The sequence below is a fragment of the Octodon degus genome, unplaced genomic scaffold (assembly GCF_000260255.1).
Source record: "Octodon degus isolate 3935 unplaced genomic scaffold, OctDeg1.0 scaffold00146, whole genome shotgun sequence".
Classification (NCBI taxonomy): Eukaryota; Metazoa; Chordata; class Mammalia; order Rodentia; family Octodontidae; genus Octodon; species Octodon degus.
This window is the reverse complement of record NW_004524722.1, coordinates 922,840-945,756: the sequence shown is the minus strand read 5'-3', so window position 1 is coordinate 945,756 and position 22,917 is coordinate 922,840. Positions and strand designations below refer to the sequence as shown.

The 22,917-nt window shown below is 39.5% G+C and overlaps 1 protein-coding gene across 5 annotated transcripts in view; it reads right to left on the bottom strand.

The window, feature by feature from the left end:
• C2cd3 (C2 calcium dependent domain containing 3) overlaps window positions 1-22,917 on the bottom strand; it is a 128,650-nt gene that overhangs the window by 37,051 nt on the left and 68,682 nt on the right. For 4 of the 5 annotated variants that reach the window (XM_023702113.1, XM_023702115.1, XM_023702116.1 and 1 more), the window contains exons 16-24: window positions 21,252-21,498; window positions 16,557-16,737; window positions 13,848-14,031; window positions 11,974-12,146; window positions 10,763-10,886; window positions 8,904-9,172; window positions 8,154-8,243; window positions 3,605-4,207; window positions 771-1,112 (exon numbers count right to left, since the gene is read on the bottom strand). In XM_023702113.1, the coding sequence (XP_023557881.1) occupies window positions 771-1,112; window positions 3,605-4,207; window positions 8,154-8,243; window positions 8,904-9,172; window positions 10,763-10,886; window positions 11,974-12,146; window positions 13,848-14,031; window positions 16,557-16,737; window positions 21,252-21,498 (2,213 nt within the window). The remainder of the gene's footprint in view (window positions 1-770; window positions 1,113-3,604; window positions 4,208-8,153; window positions 8,244-8,903; window positions 9,173-10,762; window positions 10,887-11,973; window positions 12,147-13,847; window positions 14,032-16,556; window positions 16,738-21,251; window positions 21,499-22,917) is intronic. The other variant, XM_023702117.1, reaches the window with a different exon arrangement.

Here is a 22,917-nt window from a genome sequence, read left to right as displayed (position 1 = left end):
GCAGCATGGAATGCGGTACTGGGGATCAAACTTGAGTCCTTGTGTTTGCCAGACAGGTGCTTGGATCACTGAACTATCTCCCTGGCTCTATAGTAGAAATATAGATGCTATTAACAAGCTCTAACTTGGAAATAATAGTGACTATAATTTCAAAAAAAATGATAGCTATAAATGATATTCTAATCTATCTGTAGTAATAATAATGTGATAGGAAAATAGCTATGATTTCTATGTTGACGCTACTGTAGTTATTGTTGCTATTACCAGGGTCCACTGCCCATACTCATAATTGGATGAAATATTAAATTTTAATTAGAAGTTAATAAAAAGAAAAATGTATTTTTCTATCCAAGATCTGTGCTTTATACCTATATTCCTTGAGGGATTAGAGACCTGGTGTAACAAATTGCCATTTCTAGGTGTGTGTTGAAGGCCTGAATGGATAGGAATGACAAAGAAAGAAGAGATCTGTGAGACATTTAAGAAATAGAAGAATTTAATGGACAGGAAAGGAAAAGAGCAGTATCTAGGTTGATGTTTGGGTTTCTGGTCTGGAGAATTTGATACGAAACAGAAGGATAACTGACAAGGTCAATTTGAAGTTCAGAAAGGCTTTCATGTTACTTAAGTCATTAGGCTTGAGAAATACAGTAATTACTGATTAAGATAATTAACCATTCTCTAGGATCTTGCCATGATTTAAAGACTGGTGAAGACAGGCCCTAACCCGAGGAGTCACATCTTCTCCCAGGAAAGAGAGCACAGCATACCTTTCAAGCTCAAGTGCATTGCTCTTTCTACCAGGATGCTGACTGCGAAAGTTCCGTCCAACTCAGCCGGGTCCTCCTGGGCCAGGCAGACCTCAGCTGGGCCGCTGCCGCCGGGAACCTGGGCAGATGCAGAAGACTTCTCGTGGTCACGTGGTGGGAAGGGCTGCATCTCCTCGGGACGCCCTCTGGGAAGCTGCTCGGACTCACTGTGGCTGCTGCAGTCCACGGAGTCCAGCTCCTGAGTGGGCTCAGCATGTGGGGAATGCGAGGAGAGAACCACGTGGACTCGCAAGGCAGCTCCTGATAGGTTAGAAGCATTTCGTCCAAACAGAGGATACACGCCTGTAAGAGAACGGAGAACAACAAGCCGAGATGAGCGAGAAATAGTAACATTCGCCAGTCTATTTTTGAAAAAGGGTCTTGCTACGTAACTCACGTCAATCCTCCTGTCAGGTATATGCCACCACTCCTGGTGACACTCTTTTTAATCTTTGATGAAATATTCACTGGGGGGTGCTTTGGACAGTCACCTGAATACACTCAGTTCTCTTTTAGTCTGAGCCATCTGTCCAACAAAATGGTCCAATGGGGATAAAATAGGGCCATGACTCAGATTCTTCAATTGTACAGTGGGAAAAATAACTAACCTTACAGATTAAACCGAATAAATATCATCGTCTTAAAGTGAGCAGAACATATCTTTCAAGCCTCCATTCAAGTCACTAGCCTTGTTTCTCTACAGTGAAAGACTATGTCTCACCTCGATTCAGAACCCAATGTAATTATTTTCCATGGCTCTTGGAAAAAAGCCCCATCTTTCTGTTTAGGCAAAAAATCTTCATTTAGTACTCTTGTCTACCTCTTCAACTTCATCTCCATCACTTCCTAAACAATGTATTCCACATTATTTATAGGATCTAAAATGTATTCAATTGTGGGCTAGGGAGATGGCTCAGTACAATAAGTGCCTGCCTGGCAAGTGCAGGGTCCTGAGTTCAATCCCTGGCACTGAAAAAAAAAAAAAGAAAAAGAAAAAAGAAAGAAACTTACTTGGGCTGGCAAGATAGCTCAGTGGTCTAAAGTGCCTACTTAGGGGCCAGCCACATAGTCCAGCGGACTAAAGCGCCTGATTTGGCAGAGCACAGTGGCAGGAGGTCGATCCCTGGCATGCTGTGCCAGCCTTGACCCTGGGGCACGCTGAGATGGAGGATTGAGACTGGGCATGGTGTCGTGCACCTGTAATACCAGTGCTTGGGAGGCTGAAAACAGAAGAATCATTATGAGTCTGATCTATGTAGTGAGACCCCGTAAACCTTGCCCTAAAAAAAAAAAAAAAAAGTGCCTGCTTAGGCAATCTCAGGCAGATGCAGGGGACTGTGGTTCAATGCCCAGCACCACATGCAGCCCCAGTCCTGCCCTCACACATGCAGCTCCAGTCCTGCCCTCAGGGTGGGCTGAGATGTCAAAAAAAAAAAGTTAGGATAAAAGCTTTCCAAGTGTATTCAATTGCCTCAAGCATCTGTGCCTTCACACTTGCACTTTTCTTCTCTAGGATGCCTTTCTTTTCCCTTTTCTTTGGTTTATTTCTAGATACTTTGAAATTCAGGTCAAGTATTACTTCCACTGAGATGCCATCCTTTCATTAAAGATGCTGTATCCCTTTGTTCCCAGAGAACTACTGAAAATAGCTTTTCTGAGCCAGGCATGGTGGGTGCATGCGTTTAATCCTAGCACTTGGGAGGCTGAGGCAGGAACATTTTTGCAAGTTCGAGACCAGCCTGTGTTACCAATTGAGTTTAAGGCCAGCCTGAACTGTACAGAAAGACCCTGTCTCAGAAAGACCGAAAAAAAAAAAAAAGAAAAGAAAACTCTTCTCCAAAGTTTTTATGTTTCACTATAATTAGTATTTTATTCTCCCATTAGACTATAAAGTGAATGAGGCCAAATAATATTTCCATTCATCTTTGAATTTCCAGCATGTGAATCAAATACCAAGCAACCTGAAAGAATAGTAACCACCACATATCATATACAAAATGTTATCTTTTTGCCTTTCTGCTTTGTGAGCTAGTTTCTTACTGTGTACATTTTCTTTATGATTCCAAGATGCACTGACCAGAGATAATGAGTATCCTGTTGCCTTTGGCAAGCATCTTTTTTATTTTACTGAGTGCCTACAATGTGCGTGGACTTTTTATTAGACACTGGCAAGTATCCTTTCAATGAAAGACTTCAAAAGCCTAGAAACTGTAGGGTTTTATATATGTGGTAAAAGGTGTTTCCTTGAGTTTACTCTTACACATAGTGCTCACAATATTGTGGGTACTGTGTAAGGTGAAAGACTGATGAACTTGCATGTTCTCTACTGCTACAAAGTTCAGAGCCAGTTCTCTGATCTACGGTGACCCCAATAAGACTGTAACCAGGGAATGCCAGCCACAAGACCCTTCTTTGAAATCTCTTTATTTATAAAAAGCATTACTAAATCATTACTAACCTTTCAGCATGCAATAATGGAAAGAACACTTACTAGTTTGTGACCCTGGATACAATCTTTCTGAGCCTCCATTTTCTTTTTTAAGAAAGGGTCTCACATACAGTCTAGCCTGGTCTCAAACTCACAGAAATCCTCCTGCCTTAGCTTCCCGAGTGCCAGGATTACGGTGTGAGCGTCACACCCAGCTCCCCCTAAGCCTCCATTTCCAAGACTGTAAAGTACATCTAATACCTACCCCACAGGATTATTGGGAGGATCGAATAAAATAATGTCTCACTAGTGCTGGACAGAGAGCAGGAGCTCAAACTATAAGAACTGAGCCCAGTTCCCTACTTACCACTAACAGTTAGCGTCCTTGCTGACTTTTCCCCAAGTCGGGCCAAGTCCACATAGGCTGATCCAATCCAGCTGTCTGTCTGGTGGGGCCTCTCCACACTATCACTGCCATAGGCTCGCCACACTTGGATCTCTAACCTCTCCTCCCTGAAGTACCAAAGCAGTGATGGACCCCGAGTGACTTCTGCTCTTCTGGATGCCTTGAAAGTAACCATGACCTGGTTTTTGTCTGTAGATTCCTTCGGCTTCTTGAGAGGGGTCCAGAAGGCTTCATGATCATATAGCTTATAGCGAAGATAGCAGTAAGTATTCTTATGAATATGTTTGTGGCCAGCAAGCAGCACGCAATGGACGGGCAGCCACAGTCTCGGAGTGGATATGGTGACAGTGGCTAGCTCCTTTTCATCCGTCTTGACAAGATCCTTCAAGTTGTTTTCAAAGCTCCAGCCCAATAGCTCAGCAGCTTCCAGTACCCGTTCTCTATCTCCAGGACGGGTGAAGGACACTGAAAGCTCCAGACCACCCACAACCTTCTGCATAAGCTCCAAGCCATGAGGCAGGCCTGTGTTTTCTGGTAAAAAGACAGGATACCATCCTGTGATCCCTTGTGGAAGAAAGGAAAGATTTTCAATTATTGTCTTAAAAATAAACAAAAGGGTTGGTGTTCTAGCTCAATGGCACACCACCTGCCTAGCAATCATAAGGTCCTGAGTTTAAAAGGTAAATAAAAACCAACCATCTACCCCTGATTATCATCCTGGCCCAAGGAAGAACAGAAAACATAAGGCTAAAATGAGTTGAGTTTGTCTCTCATCTGACCACTGAGGGGCAATGAGATTAGAGGGGAAAAACAAAGGCTACAAGGTGGAAGATCTGAATTCTCTCCTTGGCTCAGCCCAAAGTCAGTGACCCAAGTCGGCTTTCTACACAAGTCATTATTTTTTCTAAGCTTTGATTTCTTTCCCAAATGGGAAAATTCATGCTAATCGTTTTTAGCAGACAAGTTTCTATAACTGCTAAATGAGACAATGGGTTGAGGAAGAGCTTTGAAAGAAAGTGATATGTTGTTATGGGACTGCGAGTACAGTGGAAAAGGCAAGGGCTAAAAAGTCAAGATATCTGCAGGCTGTTTTTGGGTATTCCACCAAGGTAATTGTCACTTTGTAAACATAAGGACCAGGCACTAGATTTCATTATAGTGACAGCTGCTCTTCGTTTTCTATTTCAGAAATTCTTCTAGTAATTTATACACATTATTTCATTTCATTTTATGTATTTGGTACAGGGTCTCACTAAGCAGCTCAGACTCTTAGTGATCCTCCTGTTTTCAGCCTCCCCAGAGCTTAGATTACAGGCATGCGCCACCACACCGAGACTTGGCTGCCAGCTCAGCGCACTCCCGGGGTGGGGCCAGCGCAGCATGCAGGATGGGGGATCAAACCCTGGTCCCTGAGCTTGCCAAAGCAGGGGCACTTAGTCCGCTGAGCTATTTTGCTGGTCCCACATTATTTCATTTAATTCCTCTGATAATTCTATAAAGTTCTAAGGATTAAACTGGATAATAACCCCTTTCACAGATGAGAAAATGGAAGCTCAGAGACCTGACCAAGTTATTATAGTTACCAAGTGATAGAATTGCGATTTGAACCTAGGTCTATCTGGCTCTAAAGTCTATAATCCATTTACTTTAGATTTACACTATTTTATTTGGACCTGTAAGGGACAGATTCATTTTTAAACTCAGAATTTTATAACAAAGTGAACATTATGTAACAGTGAGGAAGCACATATATTAGGGATGCAAACTTGGTCCATAAAAGGCCACATATAAATATTATAGGCTTTATAAATAATCTTGTGTCTGTTGAAACCATTCAGCTGTGCAGTTGCAGTGACTAAGAGTCACAGACAATATATATACCAGTCACAGACAATATATATATACCAACGGTTATGGTGTGTCCCAATAAAACTTTATAGAAATGGCTGCTTGAATCTTTTCGGTGAAGTTTGGTTTGGCTGTATAATGAGTCATTAAAAAACTTGACTTTTAGAGCTTTTTCGGTTTCAGAATTATACAAAACATACTGTGGTCTAAAATAATATTCATAGTAATTTTCTGAAAAAGGTTTTATTAATTATACTTCTCACAGGAGAAGATTCAGTCAATTAATTTACCAAACATTACATAAAGTTTAATAACATTTAATTTTTTCTGGCTTCCTTGCTTTTGTCTGTAAAAAGAGGAGCTGAAAATGCTGATCTTTTTTTTTTTTTGGTGGAACCAGGGATTGAACTCAGGCCCTTGCGCTTGCCAGGGAAGCGCTTATTCCACTGGGCCATCTCCCCAGCCGAAAATGCTGATCTTAAAGCTCCTTTTAGTGTAATAAATGCTGACTGGCTTTAGTAACTTCTCATCTGCTATCTATCTATCTAGCTAGCTACATCTACCTACCCATCTATCTTTTTAAGATAGGGTCTCACTATGGAGTTCACATTGGCCTTGATCTCACTAGATAGCCCAGGCTGGCCTGAAACTTGAGGCGAATTCTCCTACCTCAGCCTCCCAAGTGCAGGGATTATAGGTATGTGCCACCACACCAATGAGTTTTCTTTTGCGTCTGTTGTGGTACAAGGATTGAATCTTTTTTTTTTTTTAAATGTATTTAGTGCAGGGTCTACAGGGTCTCACTGCACAGATCAGACTCATAGTGATCCTCCTGTTTTCAGCCTTCCAAGTACTGGGATTACAGGTGCGTGCCACCATGCCTAGTATCAGTCGCAGTCTCAGGGTGCCCTGGGGGTGGGGCCAGCATGGCCCTGGTCCCCTAGCACTTGCCTAAGTAGGCACTTTAGTCCGCTGAGCTATCTGGCTAATCCTTAAGGATTGAATCTTAGTCCTTCACACTGACCTACACCTCCAGCAACCTCCTTTTTAAAAAAAATTTTTTTTTTAAAAAAGTTTTTGTTTAGGACAGACATGGTCTTGCTAAGATACTAAACTGCCCATGCCTGGCTTGGACTTGTAATCTTTCTACCTCAGACTCCCACAGAGCTGAGAGGACAGGACTGTACCACCATCCCAGGCCAACCTATTTCTTTTTAACATTATTTGGTCATAGATTCCTTTTGCTTTGACCAGAAAACTGTACAGGTGCTTGTATATTGTATACATATAATTACATCTGCCTTTCTTTCTTTCTTTCTTTCTTTCTTTCTTTCTTTCTTTCTTTTTTTGGTGGAACCAGGGATTGAACTCAGGCCTTTGCACTTGCCAGGCAAGCACTTATTCTACTGAGCCATCTTCCCGGCCCCCCACATCTGCATTTCAAGAACTGCTTAAGACTGTCCCTTTGGCTCTGTGATTCAGTAATTGAGATTATTGGCAGGAGAGACAGAATGTTCAGCTTAGAAGAACAGTGAATAAAAAGGCAAATGATACTATAGATCCTAAGTTGTCTAAAAGGTTTATAGTTAAGGGGTAAATTTTAGTTTGTAGATTTAAAGATGATGCTTATTTCTTGAAAAACACCGTAGAGAAGAAAGAGCTGAAGTGGCCTAGATTTCCTATGAGAAAGTCTTTCACATATATAATTTCAGTAAATGTTCCCAGTTCTGTGAAGTAGATCTTCCATTTTTACACATGAGTAAACTGGATCTGAGAGATGACGTAACTTGTTCTAGATCACAAATAGTAAGTGGCAGAAGGGAAACTTGAGTCCTGTATCAAGTTGTACAGACTTCTTTTTGTCAGGCCTTGGTTATTAGCATAGTTCATAGTGAAATTTGGAGATGTGATAGGATTCTAGAAACTAGATTATGCAATCCTAGAAGACAGGCAACCAGAGGAAAACATTTACTGAGTACCCTCTATGTATCACGTGCTTTCTCTTATTTTATCAATTCTTGCTTTGTAGATTTCTCAGGACTAGTAACAGCGAAGAAGAGTTGGGCTCAAACAGGTCAAAGAACTTGGTCAAGCTCATCAATTAGTAGTAAGTAGGATGGACCAGTATTTCCATATGGCCTTGGGATTTATGTCTATTGTTTTGGGCTTTTATCTCATAACTTTCCTTAGTGATGGAGGACAGTAGTGAAAAATGAGTCAAACTGGATTTGATTTCAAGGTCTGCTACTCACTAGCTTTGTGGTTCTGATAAATCACTTAACCTCTCTGAGCCTGTTTTCTCATCTGTCAAGTAGAATTAACAACATTCTATATCCTTGCCAGATAAGTTCAAACAAGACCTGAAACAATATTTCACAAGGCATTATCATAACAGTTATATTGCCACATTCACCACCATCACCATTATCATCTTTCTTAAGGGAGAATGAGTGAGTACACTATTTTCAGCCTTTCTTGTTTTATTAGAAGACCTTCAGGGCACTTGGGAAAAACCTTAAATGATGTTGAAAAACTGAGGCATCCCGAAGAGTTCAGAAGCATGTGTTAAGTGGTGTTTCCTTCTGCATAGTTTGCAAGGGAGTCAGAAAAGGTCACCTCCTGAAGGGATATTAATAGGCAAGTGACAATTCAGGATCCTTACCAGATCTCTTGATTAGCAGCTCTTTTGTTGGAATCTTTACTACTCCGAGCAGATACTCTCTGCATGACTGGATACTGGCTATATCACTGACTGTTAAATAAGAAAGAAAAAAAAAAAAAGAAGAAAAATTATTTGGTGACCTACTGACCAAATCTTGTTTACAGTACATTCACGTAACCCTTCACTTACATTCACTGAATCTTAGCATTAAAAGATGCATTGATGGTTATTTTGCTTTCATCTTAAAAAAGTCTGAATGTCCACGGGGGAAAGGGAGGAATTTTTTTTTTGAGACAGGGTCTCACTCAGCAGTTCAAATTGGCCTTGAATTCATGGTGTTGCCCAGGCTGGCCTTGAACTTGCAGTGATCCTCCTGGCTCAGGCTGAGTGGATTACAGGCACATACCACCACATCTGATGCCCTTGAAAAGTTTTGAACATTTTATTTTGAAAAACTGCAGGTGTTCAGAAAAGTTGCAAGCCTTTTACAGTGAACTGGTATACAACCTTTATGAGAGTCACCCATTAATATCGGTACACACTTACTTTGTTTCTCTCCATGCTATCTCTAAATTCCCTTCTATATACAAGTAATATATATTATTTTTGCTATATTCTTCAAAAATAACTTGAAAAGATAATAATTTCTCAACTTTAAACACTTCAGCATATATCTCCTGAGAATGGCTATACCATTTACAACAGACACTCTGAAAAAATTCTGATTGTTTTGAGACATTTGGCGCTCACCTGATTTGGTATTTTCATGATAGATTGCAAAAGTAATTTCTGCAAACTCCAGTAGCTCTGCCAGAAAACAGGCCTCTCCACTACAGTGCTGAGTTACCAAGTTACATGGGAATTCGATGTGATGGGAGAACTCAGGGCAAAAGGAACAGGCCACAGGATGGGTTTGGCGCTGTTCTCCCTTGGGCAGGAAGGAGAGATGAGCAGTGACAGAGGCATTGACCCCCACGGTGGCACTAAACTGTAGAGCGGGCTCCTGCTCAGCCAATGCCCTGTGGGGAGAAGGGTAGAAACGAGAAGGCACACAACATGGTATTATCAGAAATCAGCCTGATTGCCTAGAAGCAATCTTTGCTTCGTGCTGATTACCTAGAAACTACCTCTTGCTTAAAAACTGTCTCTGCTAAGACCACCAATACTGATCAACAGTATGTTTCTCTCTAAGCTTTTGGCAATGTCATTCTAGAGTACTTGTGTGGGAGTGGTTAGTTAATACTCATCTGTCTTTCAGAGTGACACACTGGGGCACTGTACCGTCAGTGCCCTTCGGTGAAAGACCATAGGAACCAAGGACAGTTGAATAAGTTGCATTTATTGCTCACTGCAATGAGGAGAAACATACTATGGGAACTACAGAGTAACTCAGGAAGAAAGTTTCAGAAAGGCCTGTGCTGTTTTCTTTTGGGTCTTACCTAGAAGGAGGAAAGTCTAAAGTTAAAGCTGTAACTCCAATGAGATTGTTAATACTATGTCAATTTCACTGGACTGAGAAACATCTAGCTGGTTAGTAGAGCACACTTCTGGGTCTGTGTAGGGTACTGTGGAGCTATGGCTTCGGTACTGCGTACGATCCCTGTGCTGCTTCCTGGCTGCCATGAGTGGGTACAGCTTTCCTCGCCCATGCCCCTCTGCCATGATGCCTCTGCTTTGGAATCGGTTGATCATGGACCAAAACCAGGAACTAAATTAAGCCTTTTCTCCTTTAAATTGCAGGTGTTGGGTATTTTGTCCCAGTAACGGGAAAGTGACTAATATGTCTACCTATATGTAGGAAGAGATAATGGTAGGCTGCAAATGTGACAAAATCTTAAGGAGAATAAGAGTTTAAGTAGATATAGTAAGGGAGAATATTAGAGACCATGGGAAGTAGGAACAGAGAGGTGAATGAGGTGAGGGAATAGGCCATGTTGCTCTTCTGCAGAGACAGTGTTCAGGCAGAGAAAATCATGATGAAGTCCCTGAGGGCACAGAGTGCCTGGAGTGCTCAGGAGCAACAAGAAGGTCAGTGGCTGGCATTGAGTCAACAGAGGAGAGAGACTGGCTGGAAGAGATGAGGTCACAAAGATAAGACAGTTGAACTATGTGGGATCTGATAGCCCTTTTAAGGGCTCTGGTTTTTGCTTTGAATGAGATAGAAAGTCACTGGTGGGTTTTAAACAGACACATGTCAAAGTCTGACTTAAGTTTTCATAGAATCACTGGGCATTATGTTAAGAATACACTGAATGGGAACAAGATTCTGGGAAAACAAGAGGTAGCATTTAGGGACTGCACAGTAAGGTGTGAACCTGAACTTACAGAGACATTGCAGTGATTGGGCAGGGTGTGGTTAAGGGATAAAGTATATGACCGCAGGGGTAGGTGGTTATGAAAGGTAAGCATTAAAACCTTGGAAAAGATTAAGAAACTTAATTTGCGGTAACATCATGGCAAAGTCTAAGGAATTTACTCAAAATTGTGAAGTTTTCTTAACAAAGAGTTGTGGTTGGTGAACTGTGAGTTGTACACAAAAAACTGAACATCATCCTGTGGGGACTACAGTGGAATAAGGTTTGAAAATTGCTTTTCTAACGTGGACTTACTTGGCCGCTGCTTGCAGTCCACAGGCTCTGATAATGTGGACGGAGATAGAGACTGTTCGGGAAGCAAGAGCTCCCTCTGCTGTTCTCACACTCCGCCGGTACCTTATGCCCACATCCAGTAAACCTGATGAAGACAAACAGGCAAAGATGAAAGGATTGGTTAGAAGAGTTTTTGTCTACAAAACCACAAAGTCTTGATCAGAATGCAGAAGGAGAAGAAATACTACAATCCTAGTGACTGAGAAGGGGCCTTAACAGAGAAGCCGTTCATGGTCAGAACCACATTCAATATTGTACCTTATTATTAATAACCATGTGCCAACTTTTTAAAAAATTCATTTTAATGAGAAAAAGATAAAATAGCAATGAAACAGTTTCAAAACAGGTTAGTAGGACAGTTACAATAATTAATACATTGCATACTGCTGTCTTCGTAGTAGTTATTCAGAGGACAAGATCAGACATGCTATCTTGTCTAAACAACAGTACAAGCCTTTCTTCTCAATAAACTAAGAGAAAGTAGCTGTATACATACATACATACATACATATATATATATATATATTTCCCCCCTACAACAAAATGGTCCTTTATTTATATCTCCCTTTTTTGTTTTGTTTTGTCAGAGATGGGTGTTCAACTGCAGTTAGAGAAGCTGTATTTGGAGAAGTCTTTAAAGGACCTTTTCATACTTGATGCCAGCCTAAAGATTGTAGGTACCACATGCCATCTTTTAATAAAACAAATTCTACCATCCTATTGTCTTGTTTCATGGAAGGGGAAGGCATAACATAATAGGCTGATCAGTGAAGGTAAGAGGATACTGTAGGATAAGACCTTTTGTTTTTGCAGATGCTGTTCAGCAAAGATGTATAGCTTCTAGGTTTAGGAAATTAGTCTTAGATAAACTCAGACACACTGACAGAATAGGTTGTGATACCATTCAAAATTCCAAGTTTTAGTTAATCTCCTGTAATATGAATCCTAACTTGTTTCTCCCTTATAGTTAATTGCCAGTTTAGACTCAAATATATTCCACTATTCCCACATGTCATCTTAGAATAAAAATATTGACTGTACCTATATAACACTTAGAATCAATGCTATGAAGATTATTAGATGCTTAAGTTTAAGGGAAATGAGTGAACAATCTTAATTTAGGGAGAAAAGGGATATTTATGTATTCTGAAGACACATTAGTCTTCAATTACCTGATGACTGGCTCCTCAGTTCTTTCCTGTCCTCAAGCCTGGGGGTTAAAGGGAGATTAAAAGTCTGTATTCCCACATCCTCGCGGTGCTGCCTGGTTACCATGGCACAGATCCTCGATAACGGCAGGGTTCCTTTGGCAACCATCTGGTCTCTCACATTAGGATAATAGTACCTATAAACCGCAAAAGCATAAGCACTCAGTCGGAAGAATTAGGTGGGTGAATGATTCAGTCCCTCCCAGTGATTAGCTCAGTATGTACTTATTTCTGGAGCATGATTTTCTCTGTGGGTAGTATCTAGCTGTGATTGTATCTGGCTGAATTTACTTCCCATTACATTATATGAAGAAACAACCCCATAAATTATGCCCTAAGTTCAGGACACAGCAAAGCGTTCAACAAGCTCTCTGTTTGAGTTATCTATGTTTTAGATTTCTGGGGGTACATACTTCCTAAACCTTCCATCCTGCAGCAGAAAAAGGAACTAGATGGAGCAGTCTAAAACTTTTTCATGGCTCAGGCTTGTCCTTTAAGGCTTAGGCCCTTGTCATTTAGAGGAGTAATAAATATTTGTCAGTGCTTACCCTATTTCCTTCTCATGGCAAAACAATTTGTTTTTGGAGTATAAGGCTGTAAATCAAGCTGTGCACTATGGCGCTCACTCACCTTCAGCCGTGAGGCTGAAGCAGGAGGATTACAAGCTTGAGCCCAGCCTGGGAAATTTAGCAAGATCATGTCTCAAAAAAGGCTCTGGATAAAGTGCAAAGGGCCCGAGTTCAATTCCCAGTACTGAAAATAAAAAGGAAATCAAAACTAGATGGCTCTAAAAATGTTTTTTAGGGGCCGGGGAGATGGCTCAGTGGAATAAGTGCTTTCCTGGCAAGTGCAAGGGCCTGAGTTCAATCCCCAGTTCCGCCACAAAAAAAAAAAAAGTTTTTTACTGGATGTATGACTTATCTTAGGAAAAGTTCTGACATGTGGTAACTCTTTCCTAGTTCTGTTCCTGGCATTTTTTTCTTTTTTTCCCCTTTCAATACTGGAAATTGAACTTGGGGCCTTGGGCATACTAGGTAAGTATTCTGCCACTAAGCTACATACCCCCACCATTTTCATGAGACAAGGTCTACACTGCGCAGTATGGCCCTGAAGTTGTGATCATCCTGAATTGTTGGGTTTACCAGTGTATACTACCATGCCCAGCTTCCTTTCTTTTATATTTACATAATCATTTTTAGTTGGTCTCTTGGAAGTGTAGGCATAAAGGTGAAGATTGCATATCTACATTTATACCAGTATATTTTCTGGAAATCATGTACTGATGTCTGTAACATTCAGTGGAACTGTATTATTATTATTATTATTATTATTATTTGGGGGGGCAGAACCAGGGATTAAACTCAGGCCCTTGTGCTTGCCAGGCAAGCACTTATTCTACTAGGCCATCTCCCCAGCCCCGGAACTGTGAAGGCTACTCTTCCGGTGATGTAAAGAATAGATTCTAAGAAATGAGCTTAGAAGTGGAGAGATCCACTTGGGAGGCTACCACAGTAGTCTGGCATCATATGGCTTGGGCCTGAGTTTGAATAAGGTACTGAGAAAAGCCTAAAAGTGGTGGTACTTAAAGCACAGTAGGAGGTAAAACCAACAAGACCTCACTTCCAGTGTGAGCAAAGTTAGAAGTATGAGATATAAGTGCTCCCCAAATTCTAACAAATTTCAAAACAGACAAGAGTGACTGTCAAGTAAAAAGAATATAAAATGGCAGAAGGGGCTGTTCAGCCTCTTTGCAGTAATTCTACCTTGGCTGGGAAAGGACTGGATGCTCTATGATTGCACTTCCTTCACAGCCCAGGACTGGGTTCCCCACACTATACCTGCACCAGATTTCAAACTGGACGCCACCTCCAGGCACGAGCCCCTGTGCAGAGAAGGCACTGAGAAGGAGCCTTTGCACCGGCACCTCAGCTGGCAGCAGGAGAGTATGATGGTGCTCACTGTTAAAGACAGGATCTGGAATGCACAGCGTGGTTGCAGTTCTAAACGGCTTCACTGTAATTCCTTTGGAAAAAGCAGTTCAGAATATTCTATGCGTCATTTGGTGTTTTATGTCTAGTAGGATGTACTAACATAGACAGTAATTTAATAATCACAATTATTACTGTTAGTTCACAGGTATTCCTACTGTTATTTCACAGATGAGTATAATGATACCTTGTGAATACATAATTAAGGTTTTAGAGCAACTAGGTCCCCAACTTAGAACCAGGATATATTTTATACTGTTATACTATTTTTATTGATTGAGACAGGTTCTTGATATGCAGTTCAGGCTGGCCTTGAACTCACCATGTAGCCCCGGCAGAAGTGAGGGGAAGCAGAACCAGTAAGAGGTGGGGCGAGGGGGAGGTGGTTAGATCACTGGTAATGCTACCCTCAGAAGAAATTAATGCTGGCTTCATAGAGTAAGCTAGTTTGGTGAGAACAAGTCATTATAAAATGAGACCATCCATGTGCTCGACTCCTGTGGCACACAGGCAGCACTCTGTCCTGCTTCTCATCACGTTGTCACTCAGCCAAAGGGGCCTCAGTCAGAGGCTGAGCTGATGGAGGACTTCTGGCCTCCCAAACGGAGTTACATAAACCTCTTTATAAAGTACTCACCTTCAGGTATTTTATTTCAACAACAGAAAATGTACAGTATTTTTACAAGCACTTACTAGCTACCTGCGTATCTCTGGAGGAATGCTAATTCATTCCTTTGCTTAGTTTTCCACTGGGCTGCTTTTTTTTTAAGCACTGATTTGTAAGAATTTTTACCAGACTCTGTATACATAGTTCTTCTTTGAATCCCCAAATCAATAGTGGCACGTCATGGCAGTCATTTGTGGACAGCTACAGAATGGTGAAAAGGTTTGAGTTGCCAGATTTGCTCCCTTTCAGCAGAGGTCACACAAGAAAGGGTTCTGCCTTCTTGGTTCAGCTCTTAAGAGGTGATCAGAAAATGGAGATGGTGAGGGCGGGGCAGTGTAGTACAAGAAACTCCAGCTCTGCTTCCAAGGGGACAGGGTTTGATTGTCAGCTGTTGCTTGCTCACGACATGTCATGAGCGAGTTATCCAACATGACTGAATCTCATTTTCTCTTTTACGAAAAACAAAACCCAAAAGAAAACAGAAACTAACAAGGATCTTTGTTTGTAGGATTTAACATTTTGATCTATATAATAATTTTTTTTCTTCTAGCAGCAATGATTTTTGAATTCCCTAATTTCTTAAATTGGTCACAGTGAATGTATAGATCATAGCCATCATGAACAAGAGTAAACTGTATGTGATTAAAATGATATACATGTAAATTATGAAAATGCAAATAATTGGTAGCTCTACACAAAGGTTACAAAGAAATTCTTTTTTGTCTTTTTTTTGAGATGGGATCTCACTATGCAGTTCAGGCTGGCCTTGAACTTGCAGCGATCCTCCTGCCTCAGCCTCCTGAGTGCAGGGTATTGCAGACATGTGCTACCATGCCTGGCTAAGAAATTTTTTGTACTGTTTTTTTTTTCTTTTCTTTTTCTTTCTTCTTTGTTTTTTAATTTTGAGACAAGGTCTTGATGAGTCATTCAGGTGACTAGGCTGGCCTTGAACTTCAAAGTTCACCTGCCTCAACTTCGCAGAGTGCTGGGATTACAAGCATAAATTTCCATGGCTGGGTCTTTGTACTATACAGAAAGCCCCTGATTTATGAGCCTTGAGCTGAGATACAGATATAAATAGAACTCACATTATGAAAATTCACAGATGTGAAAAAAATCACGGAGGAAGCTCATGTCTACCTTGCCATTTTAAGGTAACTGTAAAGTAAAAATAGTTTATTTTTTTGGCTGTGTGGTTTAGTTTATACTTTACATTGTATAATGTAAAGGTGCCAAAGGTGTATAAGACTCAACTTTATTAGACTTGTGAATGAATTTGATTTATGAACATTCTCCCAGAATAGAACTTGTTCATTAAGGTGGGAATTTACTGCATTTGTGTAAGTGTTCCGTAAATCTGAAATCATATCAAAATAAAGTTACAGGATTGGCATGGTGGCACATGCTTGTCACCCTAGCACTCTGAGAGGCTAGCGTAGTTTGATCTTAAGTATGAGCCCGGCCTGGGCAACTTAGCAACTTTGTGAGAACAAGTCTCAAAATATAGAAAGGGTGAAGGTGGTAGCTCAGTGAGAAATCCATGGGTTTAATCTCCAGTACTACAAAATAAATAAGATTTACTTAGTTCATCTCCTGTTTTATTGCCTAGGGAACACTAGAAACTCTCAGCCACACAAAATCTACTGCAGAAAAAGTATTTCATAATATGTCTACTAAAAGGACTACACAAGAATGAAAGGGCCTAGCTGGTCTTGCATCACATGCTTGTAATCACAGTGCAGAGCAGGCCAAAGCAGGAAGCTCATGAGTTTGAGGACCGTGTGAACTATGTAGATTTTAGTACATCGGTGTCCTGGACTACATAGTGAGATCCTGTCTCAAAAACAAACGTAAACAAAAAAGAAAGAGAACCTCTAAGAAACCAAACCTACCATTGTCAAGGAAGTCAGGTCCTCTGAGTATGCTGGACTGTGACTCTTGAAATGGGAAATAGTACTGGACATAACAATCCGCTTCTCCCCAGACTGTTGCCTGAAGTGGGACAAGCCCTTTAACCATCTCCACATGCACCTCGAAGTGGTGCTCCATCAGTCCATTTCCTTGGTCCTCTGCCTATGAAATAAGACAGAAACACTGGTGAGCCTTAACGAGTAACTTGCTCAAAATATTCCTGCTTCTTGACAAAGTCTGAGTATAGATGAGGAAATAAGTGAACTGGCTGATGCTAAAACAGGTATTTGTTTTTACTTGTATTTAACTCTCACAATTGTTCAGTGTAAGAAGATCAAGAAGGATTTTCTCTAGATTATGACACTGATTTCATATTAGGAAATCCATAAATGTAACTCTATGCATTAATGGAACAAAAGCAGTTCAACATCAATAAATACTTAATAAGAATGTGGCAGAACTCACCATTTGCTTCATGAAAGCATTTAGTATACGAAAAATAGATGCCATTTCTTTAATAGGGAAAAGAACATATATATTTGAAACAAACAGGTATTAATTTACTTAATTACTACCTCTACGGACCCTGGGAAAGTTCAATAACAGTAAGGACTACTTAGGGAGGTAGCAAGTGTACCATTACTGCAGGTTTAATTACTATCAAAGATCAACCATGCATTTATTGAGTATTTATTGCACCAAGTACTTCACTTATATCCCTAACTTAGCAGGTACAGCTAATAATGGTGGAACCAGGGTTTGGACTCATGCACTCTGATTCTAAAGCCAGTATTATTTCTATCCTTTACAGTTTCTGCAGATATTGGACAACTGGTTATTCAAAGGAGAATATTTAGGATGCACATAAGAGAAGACAGAATAAATTATGTATTTACTACTTTATGAGCCAATAAATCTGGAATAGAGGCTCTATTAGGTCTTTGCTTTGAAATATAAAAACACATTAGCAATACCTGCTCAAAACCTTTCCAAAAGTTTTCCTACATTTTGATTTTCTGAGTGAAAAAAATTGGTGTGGGGTGGGAGAATCCGGGTTATAACAGCTTCTTGATTTGATCCTACAGTGTTATAGTAATTCAACATTTCAGTTCTACAGATGATAAACTTGATCAAACATTCTGAGTACGGATGGAGAAATCAATCATATTTATAGGTATATAACCTCACAAGCAAGCCTTTTAAGGATTTCCTCTGTTCATAGTAAGAAAATTTTTTGTAATTTTAGTATGGAATTTAATAAAATTTGAGCTAACACTACAAAATGGGAGAGTATATAATACTGAACCAGACTTGGGCATATTATAAGCAACTTTTTGTTGTTGTTTTGGCGGAACTGGGGATTGAACTCAGGCCCTTATGCTTGCCAGGCAAGTGCTTATTCCACTGAGCTATCTCCCTGGCCCTGATAACTTTTTTCTTTCTTTTTCTTTATTTATTTATTCAATTATTTATTTATTTTATTGAGAAACAAGTATCAATGAGACAATTTCAAAACTGATTAACAGGACAGTTTCAATAATTAATACAATGTACATTGTTATCTTCTTAGTGGTTATCTGTAGTACAAGATGCAGACAGAATATCCTGTGCAAACACTATTAGTACAAATCTTTCTTCTCATTGAATTAAGCGAAAGTAGCTGTATATCTATCCTAACTATTCTGCATATACAGATACAAAATGGTCCTTCCTTTGTATCGCTTTTTTGTTTAGTCCTGTCAGAAACGGGTATTCCATTGGCATCTAAATACTATAGGTGCGTGAATTCAGCAAAACAATCTAACACAGTCCAGCAGTCCACAATAGTAGTGGGTTATCCACAGAAGTTGTTGACTTGAGCCTTTCATAGCTTAGCATATTAATATGGCTTTACTTTATATACTTCATTTTTATACTTTTCTGCTGGATGGTTAAGACCAAGATAAAGCAAGACCTGTATAACAAGAAATGTAACTTTTTTTTTTTTTTAATATTTATTTATTTTTATTTATTACATTTATTTATTGTGTGTGTGTGTGTGGCCAGCTCAGCCCACCAGGGGGCGGGGCTGGCTGGCATGTGGTGCTGGGGATCGAACCGTGGTCCCTGTGCTTCGCCAAGCTTGATTCAGGTAGGTGCTTTAGACCACTGAGCCATCTCTCCAGCCCAAGAAATGTAACTTTTATATCTGACAAGGTCAGTCAAGTACCCTCAGGATTTATCCTGTAACCCTGTACCACAGTTTGCAGATCCTTTGTCAGTGTCAGCAATGTGGATGAGTCATGGCCACTGCCTGACCAATTTACTCTCTGTGAAAACCTGAGAGAATGTTTTCTCTCCAGGCACACTCTACATCATCGATTATGTTGCTCTGTGGCCCCATAATCTCTTTGATCAGAAAACTTGGGACACAACAGAGTTACATGATGGTACAGTATAGGTTCTGCTATTTTCTGAGTCTTCACTGACCTTGAAAGGCTATGGTCAAAATGTTGGCTGTCTTTACAGCCCTTCTATTTCTCTAATTTTTGGTCTGCAAACTTAGGTTGTTAACCCTCCAGAATAGAAGCTTATTATTACCCTACATCTTATGCAGTTGGGTTTAACTTCACTATCTGTCTGAATATCAAACATCTTCGGCATAACATGGAACAGTTATTTTCCATCAAGTATTGATATGTTAAACATTAAGTCCCTACAGAATATGGAGATAAAAATTTAAAAAATGAAAAATATTTAAAGAATATGAATTAACAATTACATATTTTTACACAGAAATTTAGAAATCTAACCATATACAGCATTGTAGCAGGACAGTCCTGTGACATTTTTTTTTTCTTTTTCTTGTGTCTGTTTTTCATTTATTACCCATTTAAAAAACAACAACAACAAAACTTTTACTTGTGAGACAGTATGATAATAATTGGTATGTCATGACAAGAAGTATGTATTTAGAAGACCAGAATACACATTGCTATCTTCAGTGCAGTTGCTTGGTTCATAGGTATCAGTATGTATAGTTAGTCAGGGTGAGAATCCTACCAATTAACTGCGAGTTTCAAAAACCTGCTGATATTTCTCAGGATCATTGCCGTGCCCATTTTGTGCGTATAAATGTATGGCTTTGTTCCTGTCATGTTTCTGAGCTTTTCTCCTTGCTCTCTCCTCGTCCAATCCTCAAGTTCTCACTTTCCTTTTAATTGTGTTATATCTTTCTATTTGTATTTCCTCTTTTGAGTTCTTATACTAGGGAGACTATACAATATTTACACTTGTGGGTCTGGTTTATTTCACTTATGAGTATATCTTCAAGTGGCATCCACTTAAATATAAATGCTTCAAGTTTATTATTCTTTATAGCTGAGTAATACCCCACTGTATAAAAATACCACATCTTTTTCATCCATTCTTCAGGTGACGGGCATCTTGGTTGTTTCCAAGATTTGGCTATCACAAATTGTGCTGCTATAAACATAAGAACACATATATCACTATGATATGATGTTTTTAGTTCCTCTGAGAAGATTCCCAGTAGGATAACTGGCTTGAATGGGTCTTTTTTTTTAAAGAGCAGAATACATTTATTAGGGGAAGAAAGCTTCTGTCTAAGAGGGATAAAAGGGGACCCTAGTGGGTTGCCAAGGATCCTGTGTTTTTCAGAGATTTTTATAGAGCAAAATCACAAGATGAGGTGGATCAAAGGTGGGAAACAGGGGAAGTTAGGCAAATTTTTTTACTTATGTAATTTCAATTAGAAAAATACTATTTAATTTACTGATAGTCAAAGTATCTAGCCAGGGATATAGCCTAGCAGCTTAAGTGCCTGCCTGGCAAGCACCTGAGTTCAATCCCTGGTAATGCAAAGAAAAAAAAAAAAAAAAAAAAAAAGACAAAGGTTTGGAGTTCATAACATTCAAATAACCATAATCTGTAGTAGATATTTTTCTGATATAGACATTTATATTTGTCCTTTACTTAGGTGGTGTGGAGATAGTGATTTGGCTATACTAGTAAAGACAACAAAAGCTGGATGTATAATGTCAGGATACAGTGAAAAGAAAACTGAACTTGGAGTCAGAAGATCTGTTTTATCTGAAAAAAAGAAAAAAGATCTGTCTCAACTCTAATTATCTCATTCCTAGCTATGTGAATCTTCACAAATAACAAAACTTTTCTGATTCTTTGTTTAATCATCTATAAATGAGAATGACTTCATATAAATGTTAGGAAAATAAAATATGTCATAAATAAAAATTTATTTTCTCAATTATACAAGAAAATTACTTTTATATTATTTATAGAAAAACAAGGAATTTAATTGTAACTTTTCAACATGGATTTAACTGACTGAAATTTTGCTGGCTAATGTTTGGGATTACTTCCTTCTTCCAACATTTTTTTCAAGGTATTTAAATTAGTAAATTAGAAAATTAAGATCTTGTTGTTCAATGAACTAGCCCTGTAAATTCAGGGAGCTGAGAGGGACACAAAAAACCATTTAAGCCATAAGAAAAAAATAGCAATGATTCTTTTGAGTTAAAGCAGGCACGTAGTGAAAGTTAAATTCTGTTGAGACTTCCATTACTGAAATATGGCTTTGGGATAACAGTATCACTTAAACGTGCAAGAGAAAATGGGATTTTAGTTTTTTGTGGAAGAAAATATGGAGGCATTACCATAGCTACAGATGCTACAGATGGCTGGTCCAGGAAATGAGCTGGCCTAGGGCCAGAGGGAGGGAGAGCTCCTTCTTCATTCTTTAATCTTTGCAGGGCTGTTATCTGATCTGAAGAGCCCATGGCTAAAAACACTCGGAGACTCCCATTTTGGTGGCCTGAGAATACATCAATCACAGGCATGTAGCTGTCAACGGCAACAACTGGATACTGAGCATCAAGCAGCAGGCGCAAAATTTTCGGATCTCTAGAAGAGAAGAAATTTGAATGAGAAAATAACAATAATCAATCATATCAAAGTTGCTATATTTCTTTTCTTTTTTGGTACCGAGAATTAAACAACCTTGGCTTGCCAGGCCATCGCTGTGCCACTGCACTATATCTCCAGCCCACAGTTGCTATATTTGTTACATTTCTCACATGGCTTTTTATCTCTGTCAAAATGGAGCTATAAATACAAAAGCAACTGTGGTTTTTAAAAATGTGATTTTTGTCAGTAACTAATCAACTAAAATTATGTTTATAATTTAAGTTCATAATACAACAGTTTCAGGGCTAGGAACACGTGTGATATATCTGTTCCGCCAAAGCCCCAAGACTAGTAGTGTCTGTGATGGTGCAAGTATCTCAGATGGGCCTTGCTGGCCTTTTTTTTTTTGTGAGATAGGGTCTTGCCATGCAGTCCAGCCTAGGCTTAAACTTCCTGCCTTAGCCTCTCAAGTGTTAGTTATATTATTTTAGAGGAGGTGTGTGGACTTTATTTTGGCAGGTAAGATCTGGATAATATTACTTTCTGGCCCTAGGATGAACTGCTGAACTACTATGGTGGTCATCTAATATGGCTGAAACCTTAAAACAACAGCTTTTGTCTTCCCAGACTCCACCTCCCTGATTCTTCCCCAACCCAGTCCAAGGTGTAACTTTCTTCTGCTTTTCCCACCTCCACAGGGAAGACCCTAATGAGCTCCTCAGGTATTTCTAAACATCCCCCTCAAATTCTACCCCTGGCAAAAGCTTGTAAAAGCCTCAGCGTCCCACTGTCTTAAGTTAGAGACTCTCCTGTCTTCTCCTACATTCTCTCACTGTCCTCAAAGATAATAAAGCCCCTTTCCCCCTTTTTCCTTCTACTTGTTTCTCTGCTGTGTCACTGTGGAAAAACCTAACATATACCATCTACTGAGCATATACTATGTGGTAGGTAATAGTGTTTCTAATCCATTTAACACACAAAAGTTGATATTATTCACTGCTAACAGAGAAGATAAACTCAATTGAGAAAGGTTCAGTAAGTTAGCTAAGGACACACAGGTAGTAGGAGACTGAGCTACAACTTAAGCTTTGAACTACTGTATTTGATTCTAAAGCTCAAATACTTGTCATTGTATTGTACTGAATCCTAGCATTAGCTCTCCCACTTACTCGCTAGATGACTTAAACAATCAATTTGACTTTTTTGAGTCTAATTCCTGCTTTGTAAAATATTGATAATTAACCTTTCATCATGCGCTGTTGCTGGGATTACAGTGTAATAACAAATATGAAATACCAACTATGATACCTTGTACAAGGATAAATGTTCAGTAATTGATAGCCACTATTACTTTACACTCTCTTTGAAAGAACGAGAAGGGAAGTAGAAGAAAGGGAACATCAGATCAGGCTAATA